We start from the raw sequence: 26999 nt of genomic DNA, 5'->3' as shown, positions 1-26999 counted from the left end.
TTGGGCAAATTCCTCCTGGAGATTTCCCGGAGCCAGATTCATTTCAATTTAGCTCGCCACCCGCCTGAAGGCGCTTTATAATGGCTTCGTTTTACCAGTTTTCTCTCGTCCTCTCCCACCGGCAAGCTCCACCGTCAGCGGGTACGATTACACTAATCGAAATGAACGCCTGCCGTCCCCGTCCCGGGGAAATTCGTCCCAGGGAAAATCGTTATCCTTGGCCTCTCGCTTGGGCGAACCCTGGCGCGTGCTGGGATCTCGTCGTTGGGTGGTTTAATTAAATTTGCACACCGTCCTGCACGCCGGGTGTGGGTGCGTTTTCGGTCTGATGACGTCGTCGTGAGGCATCTCGAAGGACCTAAAGGCCATCTGTGTGGGTGTGTGTGTGTGTGAAACAGGACTCGTAAACCAGCGTGGGATGAATTTTTGCCATAATTTCGTCCGGTTTTTTGAGCTCCATTCTGCAACCCCAAACCCCTAAAACCTAGAGCAGGCTTCGGGTTCTAAAAACGTGCTCGAGAATTGCACCACACCACGCCAAACCGGATATCGGCATTCCGAAATGTGACCATTCGCAATGGGGGAGGTTTTTCACGCTCCCATTCTCGTCCAAAGCGCTCAATCGGAAACTTTCGAGCACAATATCGCGAGTGCGTCAAAAGGACACTTCATCAAATGATTTGATCAAAGAAAGTAGAAAAAATACCAGAAGGCAAGCTTTCCATCTCGACGCTGAACCAGGCACCAAAAGGATCCCGTTCAGGGTTGTGAATTGATTAGAATTCCTTCCACAATATTCCGGCGAGATAATTTACTCTCATCCCCCCCTGCGAACGGAGGCGTTTGCATAAACACGAGCGATATCTCGGGTTTTTTTTGGGTGTATTAGCTTCGTTCTATCCGTGCTCTAGAGCCAGAGAAGAAACCAGGGAAGAGTGTCCTTGCGAGTGTCCTGCCACGTGCCAAAGACGCGTGGCGTTCTTTTCACGCGCCCGCGCAACCAATTTCTTGTCCTCACTTCGCGGTTCATTTAGCGCCGAAGCGAAGCGCCTTTTCGCGGAAGGGGAGTTCCATTTCCAACTCCATGTCCTTTCCATTTTCTTTTTCGGCTTTTCCCGTTCCCCCAAAGCCCGACCGCGATCGGCTTTCTCTTTTGGCACGCGCTTTCGCGCGAGCGAAAATAAATCTCGACAAGTCATCGCTTCAAATTAAACTTTATCTCGCCACCAACTGGCGGCTGTCGGTGCTGCTACTGCTGCTGCTATTACTTTAGCCTCGGGTGTGCCCGATTTTGCAAACGCGTGTTCTGTCGCGTGGCTCTGCTTTGCGTTTCGCGCTGGCGCTTTTCTAACGCATTTTTTTTTCTCCCTCCGTTGTTCTTTTTTCGCTTCCCATCGTTATCCTGGGGGAGGTGGGCGCTTGTTTGTGTGTTCGCCCCCTCCCCCCCTCCTTCAACCCTACCACCCCATTTATGCACCCCAAGCTCGTTTATTTATTTACTGCCTCACCGTTCACTTCTTCGTTAGCCAGTTTTGCCGCTTTCGAGCGTAACGCGGAACACACGGAACGGAATACGCCGTGATATTAGCGAAGGATGTGGTGGGTGGTGTTTTTTTTTCTTTTGCTTTCTTTTCACCCACTCCCAGTTGCGGTTTTCCCTGCCTTCCAATCCCTCCCCAGCATTGAGGAGTTTCACCACCGCTCTTGGGTATCGATACATCGTCCTGGCGATCGTGGAGGCGATACTTTGAGCGAAAGACGTGCTAACATACACGAACAGCCAGCCAGCCCCCCCAACTAAGGTAAAGCAAACCAGCTTCCGGTCCCGGTTTGCCACCCACGGCGGGCGCACGTGTAATCATGCGCGGGCGCATTTCGGATGCGGCTTTCGTTTCGGAAGCTCGGACGGGTGAAAAAAAAAAAAAACCCTCCCCATCCTGCGCGTCAGGATGATGTTCTGAGGGTTTTCCGAGTTTCTCCGGTCGGTCGCTTCACGTGGCGTGGGGTTTTTTTGCGTTTAAAATATTCTCCCATCGTCACCGCCGACGCTTCGTTGGGCACGTGGATGTGGCCACAGGCGTGTAGCGAATTATCGCACTCGGCAGGTGAAGGCAACCGTAATGCCTTGCATCCTTGTGACGAGCGGACAAAACGGGCAGAAGAGATATTTTTCCACATCCATGCGTCGGGAGGGTGGTGGTTCTTTTTCTGCTTCTTGTTCGCTTTTTGGTTGGCTTCCTCATCACCCGGCGGAAGATCTCGTTTCGTCGGACACACACTCAGGGGGCCACCGGTCCCGGAAATGGCTTCTTCGGCTGGGTTGTGATTGAAACGAGAGTCTCGTTTCCACCCGGGCACGTTACGTTGTTTGTTGAATAAATAAACCCGTCACGTAGTACACCCTGGTAGGCCCCGGTTTGGGTTGTAGCGTGTTGTGGGAGAGGTGAGTGGGTGGGGATGGAGAAGAAGAAGAAAAAGAAGAAGAAGAAGAAGAAAGCCACACACCAGTAATATCTTCCCATTAAGCCGACCAATCAGCCTTCCAAAGCAAAGCGCCACTGACTGGTGGGGTGTTTTTGCTTTCGCATATTTTTTTGTTTCTTGCTTTCCTCATTTTCCACGCTCTCAGGGACACAAAAAAAATACAAAAAAAAACTCGAACCATCATTTCCCATTTTCGTACCGTTTTTCCCAACTCCTCTTCCTGAATACACGTCGAACCCACCAGGCGCGGCGCGTGTTTATTTTCTTAACGTCTCGTTCTCGGCTTACTTTCCCGCAACCGACTTTTCCCAAGCGGCTGGCCACAGTTTCCTCGGGTCGGGCAGAGATGCGTGCACTCTCTCTCTCTCTCTCGCTCACTCTCTCCCACTCAACGGCGACGTTACGATCGATCGATCGGATTGGTCAATATCTGATTTACAATATCAAAATAAAATTCACCTCCACCCGCCACGCGGAGGTTATTATTGTTTACGCTCGGTGATTAATTGATGGCTCGATGGCCAAATAAATCACTTTCCATCCTCCTTCTTCCGCCTCGAGGGCTGGGGGGTTGGAAAATCGCGTGTGAAAATCAAACGTACCGACCCCCCCCCCTCCCCTGCCTCATCAGGGGCTTTCGGATGCTGCGCTTGAAGACGCCCCCGGGCGGGAAAATCTCAAACGCGCCAACGTCGATGAGGCGTTAATGGCTGATTGATTAAACGAACGGTGGAAAAGGGTGGGGGGGGGGGGGCGGCTGGTCGTGGCCAAAAACCACTCAATCAACTGGACCAAAAGGAACGAATGGACGAGCGAGCTATTGCTCTCTCTCTTTCTCTCGCTCGCTCGCTCGCGTGCCAATTTGCGTTAATAATATATACGCCATCGCGGTCCTTTTCCGGTGACGATCCGTCTCTCTGATCCGCCATCCGGTGGGGGTGGGTGGGTTGGGAAAATTTGTTTAATACTACCTCGCCCCGTCCGCCCTCCCCCTCCCCCCTTCTCCCAGGCCCCGAAGGCGAGTGATCGTGCGCGTATAAAATGGTGCGAATTTAATCTGTCAAGTACCGCCGTCGTCGTCGTTTCTTGATTGCGGACGGGGTTTGGTGGGCTTCGGTGGGGGGGGGAGAGGGGGGTGGGAAATACCACCCCTCCCAAGGGCGTCCCCGAGACGCACCACCCCCTACCCCATGGCTCACTTCGGCTCAAGGTGCTCGGTGACGTCAGAGCGTCGTAGTCGGGAAAATTGGAATGTTGGCGCGGTGAGAGCAGCGACTGCGATTTTCCACACGCGTCGGGAAAATTCACGACACATCGTGAAGGGTGGGAGCACGACGACGACGACGACGACGTGGTCACGCAAAAGCGCAAACCAGAACCGCAGCATCACGCGTCCCTGGGGCCACGTGGCGTGGTGATTGAGCACCGGGAGCATGTGTGTGGGTGTGTGGGTGGATGGGTGGTGTTTTTTTTTGTTTTAAAAGAAAGATCGCGCGACATGAAGCAGAAGCATGGGCAACGCGCATTTGACCCATCATCGATCGTTTGAATCGATCGTTCAAAATCGAGGCGAGATTGAATATTTGTGTTTCGTGCGCTTTCCTATATCTGCCATTTTTTTTTGTTTTTGCCACAAACAGATACAACAAAAAAAGATCAAACACGCGTGTGTGGTGTCCGGTTGCGTTGACTTTGATTTGGCTATGAATTACCGGCACACGATCACCGCTCGGGTTTCCTTTTCATCTCACAGCAAAAGTAAAACCCGACTTGAACTCCTCAACCACGCGCACATAAACAACGTGTCATTTGAGAGGTAAATTGACTCGTTTTTCTAACTCACGCGCGCGCGCGTCCGTCCATCCGGCACGGTGGGAGGTCGCGCTTTTTTTTGTTGTTGTTGCCCACCTCCTGAACCCTCCCCCCCTCCCCCCGGTTTACCCTCGCGATAGTGTATCTTTTTCCGCGCGAAATTTCCCGCAGCGAAAACGCGTGCCTTCGATTGGAGGCGTCGCGTGTATTATCGCATCCGACACTGATGGGGTTTTTTTTTACTGGATGGCTCAGACAAGCTGACCGGGGACCGAGTTTTCCATTTCCCCCTTCTTCTTTTTTTACCCCAAACCCCCCGCTGCGTGGGGGGGGGGGGGTGGAGGCAGGATATTTGCTTTTCCTGCTGCGAAGAAATTAATCTAGTATCGCACGACCGCGATGAGCTAATAAAACAAAAACAAAAAAAGAACACCACCCGTTGAGTGAAACGTTTTCCATTACGGGGGTTTCTTTTTTTTTCTCGCGAGCAGCACGCCGGAAATTACGTTTAACCTACCGGCATTGCATTTGCCAAATAGCGCGGCGGCCTCGCAACGGAAAACGATCGCAAACGATTAATGTGCGAACCGATGGGACAAATCGACAGCGTTTTTTTGGTGCCATTCCCGCAACGATAATGGCGTGGCTTTCAGCACCCGCGCGTTAGAACATGTGTGTACCGTTGTGGTATTATTTTCGGTTTGAAAAATGCCCCCAAAGGATGCAGACTAACTAAGGACGGGACTAACTCGTTCACGTTACACGCCGTCGCTTGTGTACCGCCGCCCTGTCGAAGGGAGGCAGTTTTCAGCGCGATATTTAGAGACCCCCCCGCTCTGTTGCAGTTGGCCACTCGCGTCGGGCCAAATCAGTGCAGTGCAGCGTCGTCTACACGCCATTCTTCTGCCCATCTCGTTGATCAATCGGCTGTCAGCGAAATTGTTGCACACCGCTCGAGGCGGACATGTCGCCAATAATGGGGGATGTAATGGGGTAAAGGGGGGCACACCCACCCCACACGTACACGGCCCTTTCCAAGAACACCTCGTGGGGACACCTGCCGGTCGGTTGGACCTACGCTAATCCCCTGTTCCAACACCCCGTGTTGTGGCCGTGACAGACGCTTGTGACGTTTGTGGCGTGTTGAAGGGGGGGGGGGGGGGGAGGGAGGGAGCGGGGTAAATCTGGCATATCCGCCCACCGACCCACCCACCCACCCGTCGAGTCCCTGTCTGATTGGGACATGACCAGCGGCAGGACCGACTCGCTCTCTCTCTCTCTCTCAACCCCAGCTGTCCAAACTCGTTCGACACCGTAATCTATCTCCGCGTGCAGAGGGCTTAGGGTTTGCCAAGCGTCCCCCAGGAGTTGGGGGGATGAAAGAGGAAGGGGTGATCTAAATTTAGATCCCCTCCCCCCGCACCATGCCACTGGCAACCAGCGTGACGTTGAAGAAGACGCCGGGAAAAACCACCCACCCGGTACGCCGGGCTCCGATGGAACTCGGTTCCGTGCGCGAAACGACGACGTTTCGCCTGCGCCTTTGGTTGGCTAGAACTTGGTTTGGATTCCCACAGCCACAGAGGTGCCCTGCCTTTCCGGTGACCCGGGAGCTCCAAAAATCCCAGCACCGCAGTTCGCTTGGATTTTGGTTTACGCTTCGTCGCACATCAAAGCGACCTTTGGCGCGTCGAATCGGGTTCGATATGAGAAACGAGTCCCGGACGGACTCGGGAACGTTTGTCCTTTTTCTGTTTCCTTTTTTTCCTTTTGGGGAAACAAATAAGTTGCAAATACGATGTGCGCTTTTATGAACGAATAAATTACGACCTCGGTTGGCGGCGTTGTCGTTGGCTGCAGTGGGTGTTCATCAGGAAGAGAGTCAAATAATTGCAGATCCGGATTTTAATATGCCAAATACCTCCTTTAAGTGCGATTTTCGTTGTTGCGATCGGTGCAATTAGTTTTTGTGTCTTATTTTGTTCGGCGGAAACAATTCCACCCAAGTTAGAAAAATCGTGCATCGACACAGGCACTTGTCGTGAAGAAAAGTTTGCAGCCCAAAGAAAGTACGACAAATTACACTAAACGCTTATAATTATGGAGGGCAAAATACTGCAGCAGTTGGCTTCGTATTATGTATAGGCTATGGAATGCTTAACACAAGCAAAATTAAGGCCATAGAATTAATATTCTTCTTCTTAACACCTTGCGTGCCATGTCAGTCAAAAAGTGACTGATGGAAAATTTTCTAGAATACCATGTCACCTATTTTTGGGTTACGGCAAAAATGCTTGATTTTAAAATGCAATTTTTAAGTATTTAGAACAACTATTATCCTTAAATATCAAACTTATTACCAAATAGAACATTAAGAAAGCTAAAAATTCATCACAAACGTAGAACGTGAATTAGAGCCGCTACAACCGTGGCTATGACGTATGAGTAAGAAACGCTTGAATCGTGGCAATATGTGGAAATTCCTTTAAAAATGCTTGGTACGCAAGGTGTTAAATAGCTCCACAAGCGGTTTACGGTCAAGGCCTTTGGTAAAGCCGGCAATGACATGCCATTTCCATGTAGCTGCTCGCAAAAAGGATATTCACTCCTAGTGTACGAGGTAGGCTTAGTCGATATTTGAACCCAACACCATCGTGTCTTTATGCCGCACGCAAACACTTCGACTTTCAAGCGCTCCAAAATAATATGTTAACAAATATGATAACAAAATCCAGAGCAACGGAAAGAATTTTATAAGTCATAGAGATATTTTAGTGCGGTTAAATTTGCAGGAATTTAATATATTTACCAGGTCTTTTGAGACCATTTCCGTGAGCTAGGATGCGTCTACAAATGTATCCCATTCTGTTCCATCCGTTCCTTTCCACACTTAGCTGACACACGTCCATCCCCATTACGCATACATCGTTCGCTCGTCTAATCACGCTCTCTCTCTCTTTCTCTCTCACACACACACCCCGCGACCAAATCTCTTCCAATTCATTTCAGATCCGGCACTCGCGTCACACCACGACTCCCCACGGCTGACACGACCGGACCACCTGGATCTGGCCATGCTAACGCCCGTAACGCCATCCTCAGCCGCCACCAGCACTAGCCTGCAACGGGCCACCTCAGCTGCCCTGCAAGCACAGGTAAGATGGTTTGTGACACTTTTTTCCACTCCCCCCCCAAAAAACGCCCACTTTCCGGGTGGTCGCTTCCGGGTGACCGCCCACCGGAAGCCGATCAAGCTTCTCATCACTGCCGCCGTCAACGCGACTTCAATCCGGCGGGCCAAATATTAGCAAGATTAAGATGCTGAGCTGCTCGGGATGGAAGAGATTATATTAATGCTCACATCCCATAAACACAATCCGCCCTGACCAAGGGGGGGACGAAAATTTCGCCTCGGCAACACAATTTCACGCTCCGCTAAGGCGCAGACTAAGGGAGCATGAGGCTGTCTGCTGTAGATCCCCGGGGAAAAATGCGTCGCAAAGACGAGCGGTTTTGTTTCGCTTTTAGTGCTCGACACCAAGACCAGACCCCCGGTGAGGGACATTTTTTTTTCGTTCGGTTTTTTGATGAAGCATAATTTTGCGCCTCACTTCACGCTGCTGGCTCGTTTCCTTTTGGTCGGGCAAAAACTCTCCAGCAAACCCTCGCAAATACCATTATATTGGGCCCACTATCGCGGGTGTGTGGAATCGTCACTCACTCTCTCTCTCTCTCGCTTTCGGTGGCCTTTTCCGACACACACACACACAACACACACACACACACTTATGTATTTACATTTGCTCGCTCGGCGGAAGATAATTAGATTTCCAACACTGCTAATGTGCGCTCTGTGCCGTCGCGCGTCAGGACGAAGCAAGTTTGGAGTGTTCGCTTTTTTTTGCTGTTGTCTCCCCCTCCCCTTCCATCCCAGTGCCATCCTCCCCCCCCCCACCTGCGCGCCTAATAAAACAGGCGCTTAGAAAGGAGAACTCTCCCTTACCCGTCCCAATTCCGTGGAACTCTCGTGGTGGGGCCTCTAAAGATGACACACACGATGGTCGCGCCCGCCGCAAAGGACCCAACCGGGGGGTGGGGAGAGATTTTAATTGCTTTGGGGGCGTATAACTTTCGCCCACCGGTGGCGTAAGGACACGCGAGGGCCACCACACGGTGGCCCTCAAAGCATGCCGGAGAGCCTTTGGTTCGGTCGAAGCAAAACGAGCAGCAAAGCGATGGCACGCTTGTATTTAATCTTAAACAAGCGGGCCCCTTCTGAGAGAGGGGTTGGGGTGAGAGGGGGCGCCGGAAAAGTGCCATAAATAAAACCTTTTTCCCACCGAAGTCGTGAGTGAGCGTGACAAAAAGGGGCAAACGGGAAGGTGTGGGAGCCCGGTTTTTGGGGTGGAAAGTTTTCGAAACAAAAGGACACTTCGGGGGCGTCGATGATGTTGCTAGGGTTGCGGGGAAACGTAAACGAATTTCCAAACCGAACGCAGGACCTGTTGTGTCCCTTTGCCATCCTGAGCCAGCTTTTTGAGTGCGAGTGTCCTTGGGAAACTTCGAATGTTCGCAAAAATTTAAATCGAATCGTTGATTAGATTATTGGTTACTCGCTCGAATGGCACCGCTCTCGTGCAAGTCGTCAGGCAACCTGTTTGCCTGTTTTGTGACATCACGGAACGGAAAAGAGGGCATTCGAGTGTCTCATATCGGGTGGCTCAACTTCGTTCGGGGTTCCACTCGAGCGATCGTGACGCTGATCGTGATACAACGGCCACGGAAGCCGCCCTTGATTGCTCTGCTAACTTTCTACACTTTCTCGTTCTCTCTCTCGCCCTAACACACGCTTTTCCCAGGAAAAGGAACCACCCGAGTTGAGCCCTTCGCTGGCCAAATCCTCCCCACTGTCGGCATCCCGGGAAATGACCGGCCTGCGGGATCAGCTCGAGCAGCAGCAGCAACAAACGCGCCAAGTGCTCGCCCAGCTGATGCTCGTCCGCGAGCAGCTCATCTCCGAGACGAACGCCCGCATGGAGGCACAGGTGAGTGCGGGGGTGGCCGGTCAATTACGATAATTTGTGGTGCCCGGTGGAACCGATTTTCCACGCCGCGGCTGATCATACACGCCCGGTGAATGGCATGAGGCTTTATTTTCTTCCTCTTCTTCTCCCTCTTCTTCCTGTTGCGTTTTCGCAGGCACGTATCCAGCAGCTGTTGCAGCAGAATCGTGAGCTATTAGAGCACATCGCGTCCCTCGGCGGGTATCACGAACCGGACCGGCCGGGTCTGTCGACAAACGCCATCGGCATCGCACCACAGGTACGTATCCCGTGTTTTTGCACCCCTTTAGTTTTCGTTTTGCGCTCGTTGAGAAATCACGAACGAGCCCTTTCGCTGCGCCTTATGTGTGTGTGTGTGTGTGTGTGTATGCGCGCTCTATTTGCTTTTGATATCGTGTGCGCCCTTCAAGATTCGTTTATGTTGTGTGGTGCTGCGCCTTCTTAATCAGCTCCATCGATTGATTAGCGATTTAGGGTAACATGTTTGGGCGAGCTTTTTTTTCGCCCTCATCCGATGGTGGAGCTGGTCGGTGATGAACAAAAAACAGCAACCCATTTTCACCCCGTCGAATCGACTAGCGTGCGCTAAAACTCCTCGAACTCCACGAAGAACAGTCGATAAACGCCTAAAGTTATGCAATGGCGCTGTAGCGCGCGCGCGCGTAATCGAAGCTGCCAGCTGCGGATGCATGATGATGGATCGCTGCCGGCTGTTTGTGTAGGTGTGTGTGTGTGTGTGTGTGTTTTAACTTGTGATTGATCGATGCCGATAACGTACACACGCGCGCCGCAAGCTAACATGATTCCTTTCCTGTGTCGTCCTGGAACAACCAGAAAGGTAAGTTCGCTTCCCCAGCAACGCGTTTGCATGAAACGTGACCTCTTTTGCTATTCTCGTCTCTCTCTCTCTCTCTCTCCTTCACCACACCCACACTAACGGATGGGCCGTCCTGAAAAAACGGCTTGCTTAGTTTTCCTTCTTGCAGCAGCAACAGCAACACCAACAACAACACCAGCAGCAGCAGCAACAACAGCAGCAGCAGCAACTGACGGACCTGCTTAACCTCGGAGCCCTGCAGCAGCTGCACAAACTGCAATCGCTCGCCGGTTTGGTGGCCGGCCCGACCCCAACCACCCCCGCAAACACCCTAGCCGCCCAGCAGGAGCTGTACAAGCTAAACCACACGCTGCTGAGCCAGCTTTCCGGTGGAACCTTCGCGAGCCCATTCTACCCACCCAGCATCCCAACCAGCATCGCCCCAACACCGGCACCAGGGCAAAGCTTCATGTTCAGCAACCCGAACGCAGCAACCAGCTACGCAACCGCGCTGACCGCCAGTGGCTCAAGTAAACCCCCGTCAGCGGACAGCTCGAGCAAGAACTCGCCCACAGCGACATCCTCCGGTTCGGGGCGGCTCATCGGTGGCACAGGATCGTTCCTCACCGACACTGGGCAACGCTCGAACAGGCCCTCGTACGCTTCCTCCACGTCCACGCTGTTCGACGAGCTGCGGTTGGCTCGGAGCCTGGAAAAGGGCATGGAATCGGTGCGGCTCGATGACGCCTCCGGGTCGGATGGTGGACCGAGCCCTTTCATCAAGCCACTCTCGCAGGTCGGCACGCTAACCACGATCGATGCCGACGGTAAGGTGAAGGTGGTGGTGCCCATCAACCCACACGAACCGATGGGTTCCACCGGTCAGCTGGCTCACCAGCAGCAACACCAGCAGCAGCAACAGCAGCAACAGTTAGACATTCCGGCGGTCGGACCAAGCCGGAAGTCGGCCTCCTTTTCGGAGCTGCCGACCGGTGCGGGTGGAAGCTCGAGCACGAGCGGGACGGCAAGCCAGCAGGGAAGCATCCGCAACGTGTCGATCCTGAAGGATACGGCTGGGCGAGGGTACGACAGCAGCAAGACATCCATTCCGAGCCTGGTCACGCTGAAGGTCACGGACGAGAGTGGCACAACCGTCACGCGGAAGCTGCCGGCAACGCCGAGCTTTATCACGCGCAGTACGAGCGAGAAGGTGCCAAACCGCAGCCAGATTATGAGCCAGGTCCAGCGTACTCAGTGGGCTCGCCACACGACCAAGTAGCGAGGGCTTTCGTGGGGGCTTTTCGAGGGCTTTTCGAGGGCTTTTGAGGGCTTTCGACGTGGAGAGAAACCCCGCAAATCTAGTCGGGAATTTTTGATTGTAATAGCGTGTGTACAATTATGTTGAGGTCGTGAACCTTTTTGCACCTCACCGTCAAGCGGTCACGATGGCGGGTGTTCCGGGCCAGGGAGGACACCAGCTGAAGTCAAAAAACAAAAAAAAAGCTGAAAGCTCCCCAAACAAACAAACAAACAAGCAAGAAAAAAAGAAACAACACCCCGAAACGTAGTCCTGTAAATATTAGCTGACAATTTTCTCTCGAAACGCGCTTGATGAACAGCACCGGTGATGATAACGATGATAGCAAATAAAGGTTAAAAGTTAATTCAACAACCAGCAAGCGAAAGCGGAGCAGCAAAAGAAAAAAGGACATCCCCCAAAGCAAAAAGAAAAAAAAAGCGGGCCCCTCGTGGCTTGTTTTGGGTGGTGTTTGGCTTTTATTTCTTTTCTTCTTTTTTAGGACGGGTGGCGATTTTAGGGGCCTACTTCCGGTTGTGTTATCTCGTGCCAGCGACCAGCCGGTCGATGCCTTCCGGTGGTGGCGGAAGGCATGTTTATGGGTGTAAAAGGACGAAAAAATGGTGACCGGCGATAAGATCCGCCATTTTGGGAGGGAAGGCCGAAAAAATTGAAAACCATTCATCGATACAACGCGCGTAAAGTGGTTCCTCTTATCGGTGTTTGGGGTTTCACACTCCCCCATTTTCACGCTCCCCGCACACAGGGGTGTGAAAATGATGTTTGAAAAGAGAAAAAAACAGAAAGCATGCGCTCATACAGATACACACACACATAAAAAGGCGACGTAATTTGGCTTGTCCTTTGTGATATTAACTGCACCCGATTAACCGATTTTCCACTTGCTTGCTTTTTCTCTCTCTCTCTCTCTCTCTCTTTCTCTCTCTCTCCCACCCACCCTGTACAGCTCTCTTCGACGGCCAAGGTGGCCCGCTGGTTCCACACGCTCCAATGGACGAACCAAACGCAATCACTATCCCGCCCGGAGTCCGGCTTCGTGTCCGGTGATTCGCGCTCCGAACGCAACCAGAAATCGGACGTCGACATGGTGGACCTGCTCGCGAAGGAGCACACCGGAAGTGGGGGTGGTGCCGGTGCCGGGGTGGACCTGTGCGACGAGTACCTGCTGGTCGAGGGCACCAGCAACCTGTGGAGCAAGTTGAGCGTGAAAAAGCGCAAGAAGCTGCTCGGCCTGAAGCTCGGCAAGGTGACCACCTTCTAGCCCCGGCGCCGCTGGCCTCCGTTGGGGGCGAGCGGGGGTGGCCATCGGTGGTGGGGCGGTGGAAGCACGCAACAGCCCCCCGTTCGCCTGACGACCACTGCCGCTTCGCCATCGGCGAGCGACGCCAGCGATGTGGATGAGTAGAGGAGAGGAGCGTGTTTTTGCTGCGCGCCGGTTCCTGCCGGCTTAGCCGAGACGCGCTAAACCTGGTCAGGAGCTGGTCGAGTTAAGAGAGAAGAAGAAGAAGAAAAAAACGAAGCGATCAACACAAGCGAGAGAGAGAACGACCGTCTCGGCCCGACCGTCTTTTTTGCGTAAAGAAGGAGAAACGGAGCGTTCTGCAGCACCGCATGAACGTGTGCTCTGCATTTTCTCCTTCCAAGGTGTTGTTGTTGTTGTAAGGATACAAGGACGCAGGATCTGCAGTAGAATTTAAGACACTTATGCCAACGATCAGAATGGGGGCAGGATAGAAAGGAAAAAAACCCGCAGGCAGCAGTAGATGGTTCGAGTAGGCGCTGTTAGAGTTACTTTTGTGTGCGCCCACCAGATGGCGCACTTGTCTGTCGTTTGTTAGAAAGCGAGAGAGAGAGAGAGAGCGAGTGAGAGTGAGAAAGAGATCGGAGTGTTCGCTTTCAGCATCCCGATAGAAGCGTTTGTAGTGAAAGCGCGTTTAGTGACACATCCTTGATCGAACGAACGATCCTTAAGCGAATTCTCGCGGGCAAAGAAGAAGAAAAGAAAGAGAAGAAATTAAGCGAAAGCCTAGACACTAAGACTCAACCCCTTAACTGCTGTTGCTGTGCGAAACAGTATTGTGACATTCCAAAAAAAAAACAAGAATTACGGAACCACGCGCCCTGCTTCCGGTTCACTCATTTCGCTAGTTGTTTAAGCCCCGTAGCGTACGACTCATCAGACATCCTCCCTCAAGGTTCCCATAAACCCCTGTTTTTCCTGTTGTTTTCCCTCCCCCCACTGGAATCATGCAGACTCTGTTGCTTCTCTCGTCGAACTGCTTTCGGAATCGAATTATGCTCCCACTTACTCACAACACTTCGAACATGCCATGGCTCTTGGAAGACTGAACTGACCGAAATGAAATTACGAGTGATTGCGACAGAATGGGGACGCGTTCCCTTCCGCTTCGCAAGCCTTCGCTCTCTCCTCTGCTGCCTGAAAAAAAATCAAATGACACTCTCTTTCTCCTTCTCTATCTATCTATTTGTCGATGCGAGAAGAATGCAACCCCTAGCGACGTCCTAGCAGCGTGTGGGATTCGTGCTTCTATCGTGCGTTTTTTTTTTTAAACAAAACCTTCACATAACGTGTGCGCGTGTGTGTGTGTGCATGTACGTGTGCTTACATTTCTCCGCACGCCCGTGAAGTGCTTTAGCTCGTAAGTAGTGTAATTTTCCAACCACCCCAACCAGCCCGCTAGGCTGCTTCCTTTGCTCCCGAATTTTCCCGCTGAAGTTTTTTGAAGAAGAGATAAAAAAAATCATCAACAACAACGTAGCGAATAAAACAGCATAACGCATACGCCTTTTGTTTGTTTCCATCCTGTGTGTGTGTGTGTGTTAAACAAACCCCGCTAAAGGTGCTTGGAGTTTTTGGGAAGCACAATCAAGCGCAAGCACATCGTTTCGTTCCGTTTCCGGTGATCCTCGGTGGAAGAACCTATATATCACACACCAGATAAGACCGGGCGGATTTCTTCTTCTGCCTTTTTTATACACACTCACAGATACACACATTTTAATGAGCCCCTCCCAAACACACACTAATGGCTTCGGTGGGCCATTATGATAGCGCGCAATAGCAGACGGGAAAAAGTGTCCGCTTCCATTCGCGATTGTTCATCCTTCTGTCGTCGGTTGTTTGGCCGTTGCCGGTTCCGGCCGCTAGAGGGCGCTCACCGTTTGTCGCCGAAACATTACCATGCCTTTGGGGTCGGCGGCAACTTCAAGAGGCCATCAAAAGTCCAATGTGTCTCCCGTGACATGATTGATGGCCGAACAGCTGAAGCCGATTCGCATCATTTGCACGCTCGGAAGGAAGCTCGGAAGGATTTTTTTGCTGCTGCTGCTGCTGCTGCCACCAACGAAGGCTTCGAGAATCTATTTTCTTATGCGCTCCCTCCCGCGCCGATGAATGATGACTTTTCGGTGAGGTGGGGGGTGAAAATGATAATAGCAAAAAGCGCAGAAAGTCGTTCACCGATCACAAGCGCCATTTCGCACGATCGAGGTAGGTAGGCCACAGTAACGAAAGCGTAATTCGTTTTGAAGCGGACGGCAAAACAATGGTGATAATCGTTAAGCGCTGACGAGCGACCATTCAATCATGCCATCATGGCTCAAGGTTCAAGGTGGTGGAATGTGGCCAGATCGGACAAAAAAAAAACAAGACAGTCCCACCTCCCTGTTGAAAGAAAATGCCGCCGTTTCACAGACGATTTGGCGCACATCGGGGAATTGCGAGGCTCCGTTCGTCGATGGGGAAAATGGAAAATGGCCCCATAAAAAAAAAACCTCCCCCCCCCCAGGGGTTTTGTGGCCGTTTATCATTCGATAATTTTGCACCTCTTAAAGCACTTTTTCCATCCCATCCCACCTCCCCCGAACTCAATCCAATGAACGTCAATCTGTGTCGTCCTTTTAGTGGCTCGGGAAAAACTCCCGAGCAGGAAAAACTTTTGCCCCACCCCCCACCAGCAGGTGGCCATGCATCATAAATTTCACACCACTCGAAAAGGGGGAAAGCCGAGCGGAAATAGACGCGCATAAAACTATGACAACGAGCCGCTCAGTTCAGCGTGTTGGGATGGAGGTTGATGGAGTCGTGGCACAGCACAAGAGCAAACTAGCGCCGTACCGTAGCGGCACGGTGATGAACTCATTGCTCGTGAAAAGCTCGCCCTCGCCCATGGGGGTGGGTTTGTGCGCCAAGCGCTCCGAGCGGGTAATCTATCAATGTCCTGCAAAACGACTTGATTGGGTTCCGCGTGCTTGAGCGAAATTAACCGGTCTCTCCGTTGGCTCCACAGGGGGAGGGTTAGTTGGTTGCTATCGTCCGGAGAGAGAAAAACGAGCAAAGAAAAGTTGCAAATCCACTCCCCCCCCCCCACGGGGGGTGTATTAACATGTGTTTTGTGTGTGTGTGTGTGTGTGGGCTTCTCCTTAGGGCAAGCCGATGGAGCCGCCTGGTCGTTTTCATGCACTCCCTTTTTTTCTGGCTTTTTTTTTCTCCCGTGTTGATGTCTCGTTGGAAAAGCTCACTGGGGCTATAATTTCACCCCCATCCTCCCCTCTCAGTAGGGTCGTTCGCACAGGTGGGGGGTGGCTTTCTCGTTCAATTTGTACGCGCTTTTGGATTTCGAGTTTGCAGCCATCCTCCTTCTGACAGCTCGTCAGCTCGTTCCCGTCAACAGCACCACAGTCGAGCTTGCAATTACACCCACACCCCTTTTCAACCCCCCACCCCCCTCGCATCCACCCTTTCCGGTGGGTGGGTGACAAAATCCAACCCCTCGCTCCAGGCTCCTAGGTGTGCTGGGTGGTGTGCACGAATAGTACGCCATCGGGTTCGAGGCAATGACGGTGTTTGTGGTGCGCTTTTTTTTTTCTTTTTTCCTCCACGCACGCCCACCCGTGTGATTCGATCGTGAAATGGTAAATATTTATTGTGTGAGCCACCCCAAAAGCGGGTGGGGGGACGGCGCGCTTGGGTTGGCGCAGACTTTCTGTGTGTTTTTTTTCTTTTGCATACCCCGTCGGGTGTCGTGTGGTGAGCTTGTGGTTTCTGTGGACGTGTTTTTTTTTTCTTTTCAGCCAACAAGCGAGCAGGTGTGCCATTTTGTGTCGCTGTGCCCGCCATTCCCGATCGGAACGTGTGACAGTTAACGTGGTGGCCGGCCCCCGTGGTTTTTTCTTGTTGTTGTTGTTGTCCCAGTGCAATACGAGAGATGGATAAATCTCGTACCGTTCCGAAGCGCATTCGCAAGAAACCGACCGGAATACTGAAGCTGGACAGTGTGCGTCGGCGGGAATCATCCGGCAGTTCGCTGCTGCAACTCGGCACGGATGAGGTACGAACAAATAAACACGTGGATGGAGGCGCCTGGTCACTCACGGTGGTTTAAATCCATTTCCTTGCGCGTCGTTGAGCGTGATTCAACCGACGGGAGAGGCTCGTATTTCGTATCGTAATCAACTCTACGCGAAGCACACGCGTGAAATCCAACCGTTTATGGATTGGATATGGTTAGGTTCCATTGAAAATCCTACTCCCAACGCTCCACGATGGAGGCGCCTAGTGAAAGTAAAAGAAAACGTGCGCTTCCCCGTTGTCTGTGGTGAAGATGGCGTGACTTTGAGCCATTCGGTGCAGGCTTCAGCAAAATCAGCCCTTTTTGCCCTCGCGTCACGTTAACAACTGCCTCCTGTTGAATTCTTCCGGCAAGCGCCTTCTTCGGACGAACCAAGCAAGAGGAAAAAGGGCCGCTTTTTGTTGGTCGCGGTGGTGGCGTACCTTCGCCCTATTTTAATAGGCGTTGTAAACGAACAACGGGCGCTCCATCGGTGGCAAATTAATTTACTGTAGTAGTAAGTAATAAAACGGAGAAAAAAAAACCAACACCACCCACGGAAAAGGGTGAGAAAAACGAAAACACAACGAAAGAAAGAAACACCATTTCGATTACGATCGGCACGCGGTAATTTCGACAACAACGGGCACAAAAAAAAAGACACCATGCCCCGGCAGGTGGTATTCCCGTTAACTAACGCGGGCACTTTCTTGCGTTCATTTTGTGGCCATGGCCCACCCACATGCGCCCCTAGCGAAGACAAGACAAAGAAGAAGGGTGGGTTTTGGTGCGAAAGGCTAGCTGTAGATATAAAAAACACACACACACCTACGTCACGCGGCAGAGACCGTTGGGTTTTCCTCGCAGCACTTTTCCTGCCTTCTTCTATTTTTGCCAGCCCTGTATAAGCTCTGTTCTCTGCCACCCGCTTTGGTCGTACGTCCGGACTGCGAGGAACGCGCGCGCTCTCGATCCACAGTTGCGATTAATCCTTCCAGCAGGATAGAGTTTTTCCCGCAACGGTGTGGCTTAGAGCCAAGTTTGTTTGGGAAAATTGTACGGTGCACAAGTTGTGGGCGCGCTTTGGAAGAAGTGTTGTGAGTGTTTTAAACGGAGTTTGCTAGGAGCAACAAGGTTGGAGCAGATCGTACTCGTGACAGAAAACATCCCTGCATAAGAGAATAACCGGGAAAAACCCGGAACCCACCAGGAAGCTCCGTAAAGGTGTCGCTTACGTGTGCGTTAGCAAAAGCGTGTGATCTAACTGGCGCAACCATGCGGAAACGCTTCGAAGAAATCCTGGTGCAAAAGTTGTGCGCTTTTTGATGAAGCAAAAAAATAACTTCTCTCCATAGTTGGTAAAGCGTATACATTTCCCGGATTATTTGCCACGAAAAATGGCCCATTTGTGGTGCTAAAAATCCCTTTCACCATCAGGCAGAGCATTAAAGCGGTGATGCTGATGATGCTGATTTAACTTGCGCTCGTTTTTTGTTCCCCCGTTTGCGATTGATGAACCTCTTCTTCGAGCACGTTTGTGTGATAAAACAACGTTCGCCCAACGAACGTTCCAAATCTCTGCCCTAAACCGGCATCAAACGTGTGCACACACCCACACACACACACGCAGCGTTTATGGGCTTGGGAATCGTTACACGCCCTTGCGAAAGCACCAAACAAAAAAAACGGCTAACCTGAGAAATTCCTGCTCCGTGGTGCTCCTTGGCACATGAATGCGAATGGTCCTTCACTCCCGCGCGGTACGCTAATGACACCCACCCACCCACCCACAGGGGGTGGTGTCGAGCTTTGTTCCGCGTGCGCTGTCGGCGGAAACATTTTTGGGCATCCCCGCCACCGAATCCGACAGCGGGAAACAGACAAATGAGCAAACTGCCATTTCGGTGGATGGGTTTGGTTGCGTTGGGTGGGCAGAGGAACCCCGGGAGAGGAGTGGCAGGAGAGAGAGAGAGAGAAAAAAAAGGCAAACGATCCCTTCCAACTTCGGCCAACATCGCCCGTTCTGCCCTCTGCACAAGCGGCAAGTCGCACGCACGAATCGCGCACCAAACGCACCAAAAACGTTGGCAGGACACATTTCGGGGTGGGTTTTTCTTTTCACCCGACAGCGCGTTTTCCACACGTCGGGTGGTCTGGTTCGGAAAGGTCGGTACCACGGGGCTATCAACCTGCGGCCGGTCCACCCACACCCCACTCCGGGGTGGAAAACTAATTGATGGAAAACTGGGTTCCGCGCGACGAGCATGCAACGAACTGGAAGGCGAACGAAACGCCATTTCCATTCCGATCCATTCCGCATTGTGCGTACGTGTGTGTGCGTGCGTAACTGTGTGTGTGTGTGTGTGTGTGGGCACATTGTCCTTGCGTCACGGATGAGTTCAACGAAATTCCAACCATTCCTGACCCACCTTATCGTGGCCCCAAAGCCACCCAAGCCACCCAAGCCACCGCGCCGCGTGTTGGTTTATTTTTCCTCTTCCATTTTTTTTTTCCACCCGAAGAACCAGCAGAACACCGTTTGGCCTCGACGACGCGACCGAACCCGCGAATCCTTACACTGCCGTGTAACCGTAATGAGAGCGATTATTAATGGCACTGGCGATAATCAATTATCATTCGATGTAACATGCCGTTCGCGTTCCGATCGGCTCGAGGTTCTTTTTTGTCTCGCTCTTTCTCGCCGATCCCTTGTGTCTCTATCTCTCTCTCTCTTTCCCCTGTTTTGTCCGGTTCGTTCGATACCGTACGTTGGAGGTTTTTCCAGCCACCCCAACCACGGTAGGGTATCGTGTTTTTACATCTCTCAAACCCACGTGCCGATGGTCGACCATCCGTGGGCACTTTAAAGCGCCACCCTTCGGAAATAAGGTGTGGGCCAGCGTCAAGTGACGTAGCCTAGTCGCCATCGATAATCGGCGCAGCGCGTATCCCGATCGATCAGAAGTGCACACCGTGGCGAGAGAGAGAGAAAACGTGCGGGCAAAAAACAAAAAAAGAAGCAACTTCGTCTGTCCGGTGTCCTCGCGCGAAACGTCAACCGCGGTGTTTATTTATATCAACTCAAAACACCATTAAAAAAGGACGCTTTTCTTTATGCTAGATAGTGGGTGGAGAGAAGGCTATTTTTGTGGTACCGCGTTGTTCGGTTAACTCGGGTTTTCCAGTGTGTTCTCTAGGTGCCACCAGGCTGTGCATTCTTGGTTGACTAGCCTTTGCATAAGGCGTTAGTGCAGCGAGAGTGCGATAAGACATTGCAAACGTTGTTGAATTAAAGTCCAGTCCAGTTTGTTTCGAGCATGTGAAGTTCTGCGGAACGTTGAATACATCTTACGGAATACTTAAATACTCCTTAAGGAACCGTAAACACTCCGTACTCTAAGGTGAAACTCTACTCTTAGGTGAAATCCTTACTCTAACCCAGTAGTGCTCCATAAAACCGTGTTTTGCGTCGATTATTTAACTGAATCGTTAGCTTCGAAACTAAGCGTTGGAAATTGAGAAGCCGCTGCTTAACTTTAATAGTTAAATGACGTAAATAAAGATCCCCCGTACGAAGGATTGACTATTTGGCTTAGTGAAAACTCCCAAGCCATAGAAAGCCCTAACAAGGCAGGCCTTGACCGTTAACGATTATTGAGCCATCCAAAAAGAGAGGTTATGTTTCTGATTGTAGTGTAGTGAAGCAGGCTTCTGTAGGAGCCTATTTTCCTTTCGCTTAAAATGAAGCAGAATTGACGTGCAATTGTTTACCTATCTTTTCACCTTCACCGATCGAACAATATCAGGAACCTCTTAACAAGACTTAGTACCCAAGAACAACCGCTCCACGACCGGTACTGCTTCGTACAGCCCACCATGCACCCACACTGAAGCTGAAGCCTTTTTTTCCTTACGACCTCGCACTTTTCGATAGCTATCACCACCGTCATCGTCCGTTTCACCGCAACTGTCCGTCACGTGGGCATTCCCGCCCGTTGGCCACTCACCGGATGAGGAACCTTCCGAGAGCCCGCCCGTGTGCAATCTAACCGTGCAACATCAACCGAAACCCATTACCGTACCGCCTACGCGCGATGCCACCGGAAACAGGCCGCCAGGAAGCGCGTTAACATCGCAACCGCCAGCGAAAGCGCCCTCTTCCGGTCGGTTCGGGAACGGCATGAAATCACCGGACGCCAAAGCGGGTGCTGCCTTTTTTGCGGGGTTAGTTGATTGAAAGAAAGAAAAAAAAAACCAACCGATAGTGGAAAACCCAGCAGCAAAGTGTCGGTTATCCTTTCATCTGTTTGCGTGTGTGTCCTTTTTGGTCTCTCTCAAGCGACCCAACAACACCTGGTGCTCGATGCGATTCGGACGATGATGATGAGGACTACTCGGCCAGTATTAACGCGATCATCCAGCGGAAAGCAAGTGTTAAGAAAAAGCGCGGCGGTTACAAAGGAGCCCACCACAGGCGCACGTCGAGTCCTGGCGGGCAGATGATGGGTTTGGGTACCGAGCCCTGTGAAGGACGGCGCCGTTCGAGTGTCTACACGACCAGTTCCGGCGAGACCGGAATCACGCTGCCAGGGGATGATCTGTCGATGGGACGCGATGAATCGGCCGGACGGCAGGATAAGCTGTTCGATACGATCCGGCTGCATAAGGAGGTGTTGCAGACGGTCAAGCTGCAGCCGATCAGCATGAAGCGAAAGCTGCGGCTTGTGCAACAGGCGAAAAGCTACATCACGAGGCACGAGGGAGCTCTGCAGGAGCATTTTACATCACGCACGGCACGTAGCTTGCTGGCGCAGTTTAACATTTTTCTCACCACGGTACGGGTGTGTTTGACTCATGTTCCTTCCCCCTCCCTTAGGAGTGATAACTTCCGTACACGCTTTTCTAATCACCAGAAATGGCAGCAGCTGCTGCGGGAGCTCGCCAACTTGGCCACGTACCTAATACCGTGGGAGTCCCGCATCAAGGAGATCGAATCGCACTTTGGTTCCGTCGTCGCGTCCTATTTCACGTTCCTGCGCTGGCTGTTTTGGGTGAACATCGTCATCTCGGTGCTGCTGGTCGTGTTCATTATGGTACCGGAGGAGATTTACGTCGATCGGGAGAAGGCAAAGTGCGACATCCGGAAGACGATGTCGAAGCAGGAGCTGATGCTGACGCGAAACTTTAGCACGATTTGGGAGTTCGAGGGTTACCTCAAGTATTCGCCGTTGTTTTACGGGTTAGTGTGTGTGTGTGTGTGCGTGAAAAAAATAGGATCAAAAAAACCGCTTTACAGTGTCTCTGGGTGGGGTTGTTACTTTTCATTGGAAAAGACTTCAATGCGAACATCGGAGACGAACCTGCCGTTTTAGCATGGGTTCAGTTTATTTTTGAACACCCAGAATGAAAGTAATCATTCCCTTGTCTCTATTTAAGGTACTACTCCACGTTTTCGGGTGCAATAGCGTGGGGTTACAACCTTCCATTGGCGTACTTTTTTACCGGGTTGGTGGTGTACATTTACAGTTTCGTTGCGACGTTAAAGAAGTAAGCCACGCACGAACGTTACCCAGCGGGAGTTCTATCTAAAGTCCTATTGCTTCCAGAATGGCCGAAAACTCGCGAATGTCGAAGCTATCCTCGAAGGATGACGAGTACGTCTTCTCGTGGAAGCTGTTCACCGGATGGGACTACATGATTGGCCACATGGAAACGGCACAGAATCGAATGGCGTCGATCATACTAGGCTTCAAAGAGGCGCTGCTCGAGGAAGCGGAAAAGAAAAAGGACACACGAAAGTAAGTCGAAAGAAAACTCCCCTTGAGAGTGGACGCTAATAATGAATTTACAATTTGCTTCACAAAATTCCGTAGCTGGAAAATCATTCTCCTCAGGATACTGGTGAACTTTCTCATCCTGGGTTTGCTCGTCATCTCCGCCTACGAAGTCATACTGGTCGTGAAACGCTCGATGGACATCAAGGAGTCCGATTCGTGGTGGAGACGCAACGAAATCACCGTCGTCATGTCTCTGATCTCGTTCTTCTTTCCCATGATCTTCGAAGCCCTCGGCATCATCGAGTACTACCATCCGCGGAAGCAGCTGCGCATCCAGCTAGCCCGGATTATGGTGCTTAACATGCTGAACCTTTACTCGCTCATCTTCGCGCTGTTCGATAAAATCGCACACATGACGGGAGAGCTGCGCCGAATGAAACCCACCAACTTTACGTCCTCGGCGGGACAATGTTTCCTTCCGGAGGCGGGCACAAAATGGGACGTCTCTGGTGGAGGAGGTGTTGAAAGTTTGTCTTCGGATCGTTCGTTTCTTTTGGAGATGTTGGCAAATTTTACCCGCGCTGGTGCGGGTTCAGAAACGCTGCTAGCTAATGGGAGCAGTTGCTTTCGAATGCCAATCAACTGCACGAACGCTACGGGGTCTGTTACGTTGTTGACTACGCTGCTGTTGACGAACCTTTCGACAACGATCGTACCAGAGCGAGATAATCCAACGACCGGTTTGAGCTCGAACGATTATGCGATGTCGACTTGGACTAGCCCGACCACAATTCGAGAGTACCGTTCGCCCTACGATGGATACGAGTATAACGAAGAGGATATGGATTATTATTTGGAGTATAGAGCACGGTTGTTGCCCAACGACAAGCTAGAAGGAGTGCCGATTAATAAACGGGAAGCTGTGTTCGATTCCGTCGTCCTCAACAACACTGCCGATGATGATAACGTATCTTCGAGTGTTCTTGAAACAACGCAAAGTTCCACCGAGTTGCCAGCTGTTAGTACGGAATTTCAAACCATGACGTATACTGAGCTGCACAAGTACATCACGGGAAGGTATGATGATTTTCTCGCCTCTTATTACTATTCATCCGAGTCGGACGAAGACGACGACAATGAGGAGGAAGAGTACAAAGCGAATCAGTTTCTAACGTCCGAGGAAGCACGGGGAAATGTGCCAGCTGGATCTACGGAACGTCAAGAACCTACTGCAGAAGGATCAACAACAAGTGAGCTGTCAAGCACGTTGGTTAGCGAAGAAGTCACCACGGAAGAGTCACCAACAACGGCAGAAGAACCGTCGACGTGGATGTCACAGGCAGAAGAAATGTCTACGACACATCAATACGATCAACGTCTCACGACACCAGTTTATGACGATGATCCAACGACAATTACTGACGTGATCGAAGAGAACCTCTCTGAGATGACTACAGAGACTCCGGAAGTTTGGACGGAATCGACACAAACCGATAGCAACGTTGAAGCAGCAGAGGAAACTTCAACAACTGCCACTTCAAACGTTTGCTATCATTGGGTTTGTTTGCCAGGGTCTTTGCAAGGAGCGGATGGGCAGGAAAGCAAGTACCGGAATGCTGACATCCGTTCGCTGTGCTGGGAGACGATGTTTGGCCAGGAACTAGCGAAGTTGACCGTTATGGACTTGGTAAGTATTTAAAATACTAGCTGTTTAGAAGCTATTTTAATTCTGGCTCTCTGGGTTTTCACAACACCTGCAGATTGTGACGATTGTGTCGACACTAATTTTGGACTTCCTGCGAGCTCTTTTTGTGCGTTATATGAACAATTGCTGGTGTTGGGATTTGGAGAAGAAATTCCCTAAGGTAAGCGTGAGACGTGCAAGGTATACTCCGTTGTGAAAATCAAACTGATGATGTTCCCACTTTCTAGTACGGTGATTTTAAAATAGCCGAAAACATCCTACACCTGGTCAACAACCAGGGCATGGTGTGGATGGGCATGTTCTTCTCACCCGGCCTGGCCGTGCTCAACATCGCGAAGCTGGTAATCATACTCTACCTGCGCTCCTGGACCGTGCTAACCTGCAACGTCCCACATGAAGTCGTCTTTCGTGCCTCACGCTCCAACAACTTCTACTTTGCGTTACTCCTCACCATGCTGTTCCTGTGTGTCCTCCCTGTCAGCTACGCCATCGTGTTCCTTGAGCCATCCTGGCATTGTGGACCCTTCTCAAACTCCAACCGTATCTATCATCTTCTCACGAACGCCACCGAGCGCATCATACCGGAGATAATCACCAAGTACATCGTGTCACCGGCTGCCATTATCCCGCTGCTCGTGCTGCTCATCCTGATCATCTACTACCTAATTTCCCTCACCGGTTCGTTGCGCGAAGCGAACCAAGATCTTAAGCTGCAACTGCGCAAAGAACGCACCGAAGAGCGGCGAAAAATGTTCAAAATTGCCTCCAGCACCCAGCAGCAAACTCCGGGCACGGGAATCTCCGGTATCAACGGGTTGTCCAGCTCGTGGCACAAAGTGCTTGACTCCACGCAGCTTCGACTGCAGTCTACCACGGATAATGCGACGGACTCAGAGAACTCGAGCTCCAAGCGCAAGGAGTTGCTGCAGCGCATGATGAAAAAGGCACTGCAGAAGGAACACGCCAGCTCGGCGGATGTAGAACCTGTTGCTGGTGCTCAGAAGTTATCCACGGAGCCCTCATTTCCAGTATCGCCACCGGTGATTGGCACGATAAATGAAAAGCAACGTCCAGCTGTACACACCAAACCAGCCAAACTGAACGAGCACACCGAAGCCGACGTGTTTCGTTTCGATCGGGAATCTGTCGAGCAAATGCACCGTCACGATGCGGACAGGGAAACCGCAAGCAAGGAGGCTGGAAATGAAGGCGACGAGGGTCGGAAAAAATTCGAACGCGTACGCCCTTCCACGGCGGAACGATTCCGCATGGCGGCCAAGGCGGAACGGCGCAGGATGCAAGGCAAAATGACTGAGAAAATGGCTGACAAGACGGCGGACTGGATCGAGAAGATTCCCGTCATTACGATCAGCAAAACTTCAAGTGACGAGTGCATCATCGAATCGGACCTCGACGATCCAAACGATCGTCCATCCGGTTCCGGCGCAGTACAAGCAAACGTGTCAGGATCGAATGTTCTCCAGACGGATGGTTCGCTGTAGAGTAGGGAAGATTCGCAGGCGACTTAGTAAATGGGTGCCCGGTTTGGCTTCGAATCATTATGCACCTTTTCTTACGGCACATGTGAGGCACATGCACACATACAAAAACACGTGTGATCTTCGTGTGCACTAATTTTTTGATGTGCATTTATAGGAGTTTAATCGATTTTGATGTCAGTTGGACAATTTGCAGCAATTTGGTGCATAGCGTGTTTGATGTTGAACGTTTTTAATCTATTTACGATCAGTTTAAAGAAAGTCTCGTATTTTTTCTTTGGTCATATCCGAATTGGTTCATCCATTAAAATTGCAATGAGTGAGTAGAGAAGGTAAAATTTTACGAACGTAAAAAAAACTCATCAAGTAAAGCTGTACATTTTATTAATACTAATAGTATTTTTAATATTAATATTAATAATATTATGAAGTAATAACAAAGTAATAAATGAATTGAAGTAATCATGCAACTGTTTCATCTTCAACTCCAGCATTAACCCTTTTGACAATCGGGAAAAAGTTTGACAGTTCGTTCAAATTTGACATACTGATTTCGCTCGTGATCTCGCCCAATCTTGAAATATTCCTCAGCCACAGTGTCAGGCGTAAAAGATATGTTAGTTGAAACAAATGGCATGTTTTATGATTATTGATTACTCTACAAAATGTATTTAGTTTGAATTAAAGCTTCTCGACCACCAAATGGAACGATCAACCACTGCATATCTCTCAAAATAAGCTAGTGAAGATGTTTACAGGCAGCACAAAACGATTTTTTCAATTGTTTTCGCTGCTCTGCTCAGAATCGCGTAAGGGAGTAGATCACATCCTCTAGCATGCATTTATTCATTAAAATTAAGATTTAGTTCACATCTCGGCACGTATTATTTCCTTTAGAACATTAACAAGGGTATTTTTAAGCTAATGGAGAATATGGCTACAAACACTCGATCACGACGATCAGCAAATGTCACATTTTGGAGATCATGTGTATATGCAGCTTCACCAATGTCGTCTCTTCTGTCTCTCTCACACCCCTTGCGCTTCGAGTGCGTATGTTGATCTAAGCAGATGAAGCATCTTGGGGTGGAAGCGAATGGTTTCTATGCGGCGGCCCTTTAGTTGAGTTGCGCCCACAAAGCAGTTTTCTCCGTTTCCACGGCCAACGTCTCC

General features: G+C 50.9%; 2 protein-coding genes across 2 annotated transcripts in view; both read left to right on the top strand.

Annotated features, from left to right (window-relative positions):
* Window positions 1-14030, top strand: part of LOC128727403 (capon-like protein) — a 63315-nt gene extending 49285 nt beyond the window's left edge. Inside the window, exons 7-10 of the mRNA XM_053821311.1 lie at window positions 7306-7451; window positions 9156-9341; window positions 9496-9618; window positions 12441-14030. Of these exons, the coding sequence (XP_053677286.1) occupies window positions 7306-7451; window positions 9156-9341; window positions 9496-9618; window positions 12441-12755 (770 nt within the window). The 3' untranslated portion in view covers window positions 12756-14030. The remainder of the gene's footprint in view (window positions 1-7305; window positions 7452-9155; window positions 9342-9495; window positions 9619-12440) is intronic.
* Window positions 14031-16722: 2692 nt separating this feature from the next.
* LOC128724512 (transmembrane channel-like protein) lies at window positions 16723-25829 on the top strand. The gene is made up of 9 exons (XM_053818236.1): window positions 16723-16845; window positions 20780-21069; window positions 21185-21680; window positions 21759-22084; window positions 22282-22392; window positions 22452-22643; window positions 22719-24309; window positions 24383-24487; window positions 24555-25829. Exons 1-9 carry the CDS (start codon window positions 16723-16725, stop codon window positions 25827-25829), a joined length of 4509 nt encoding a protein of 1502 aa, XP_053674211.1.
* The last annotated feature ends 1170 nt before the right edge of the window (window positions 25830-26999 follow it).

The sequence above is a fragment of the Anopheles nili genome, chromosome 3 (genome assembly GCF_943737925.1).
Source record: "Anopheles nili chromosome 3, idAnoNiliSN_F5_01, whole genome shotgun sequence".
NCBI classification, from domain to species: Eukaryota; Metazoa; Arthropoda; class Insecta; order Diptera; family Culicidae; genus Anopheles; species Anopheles nili.
Note: the sequence above shows the minus strand (reverse complement) of the source record. Positions and strands in the feature narration are given on the sequence as shown.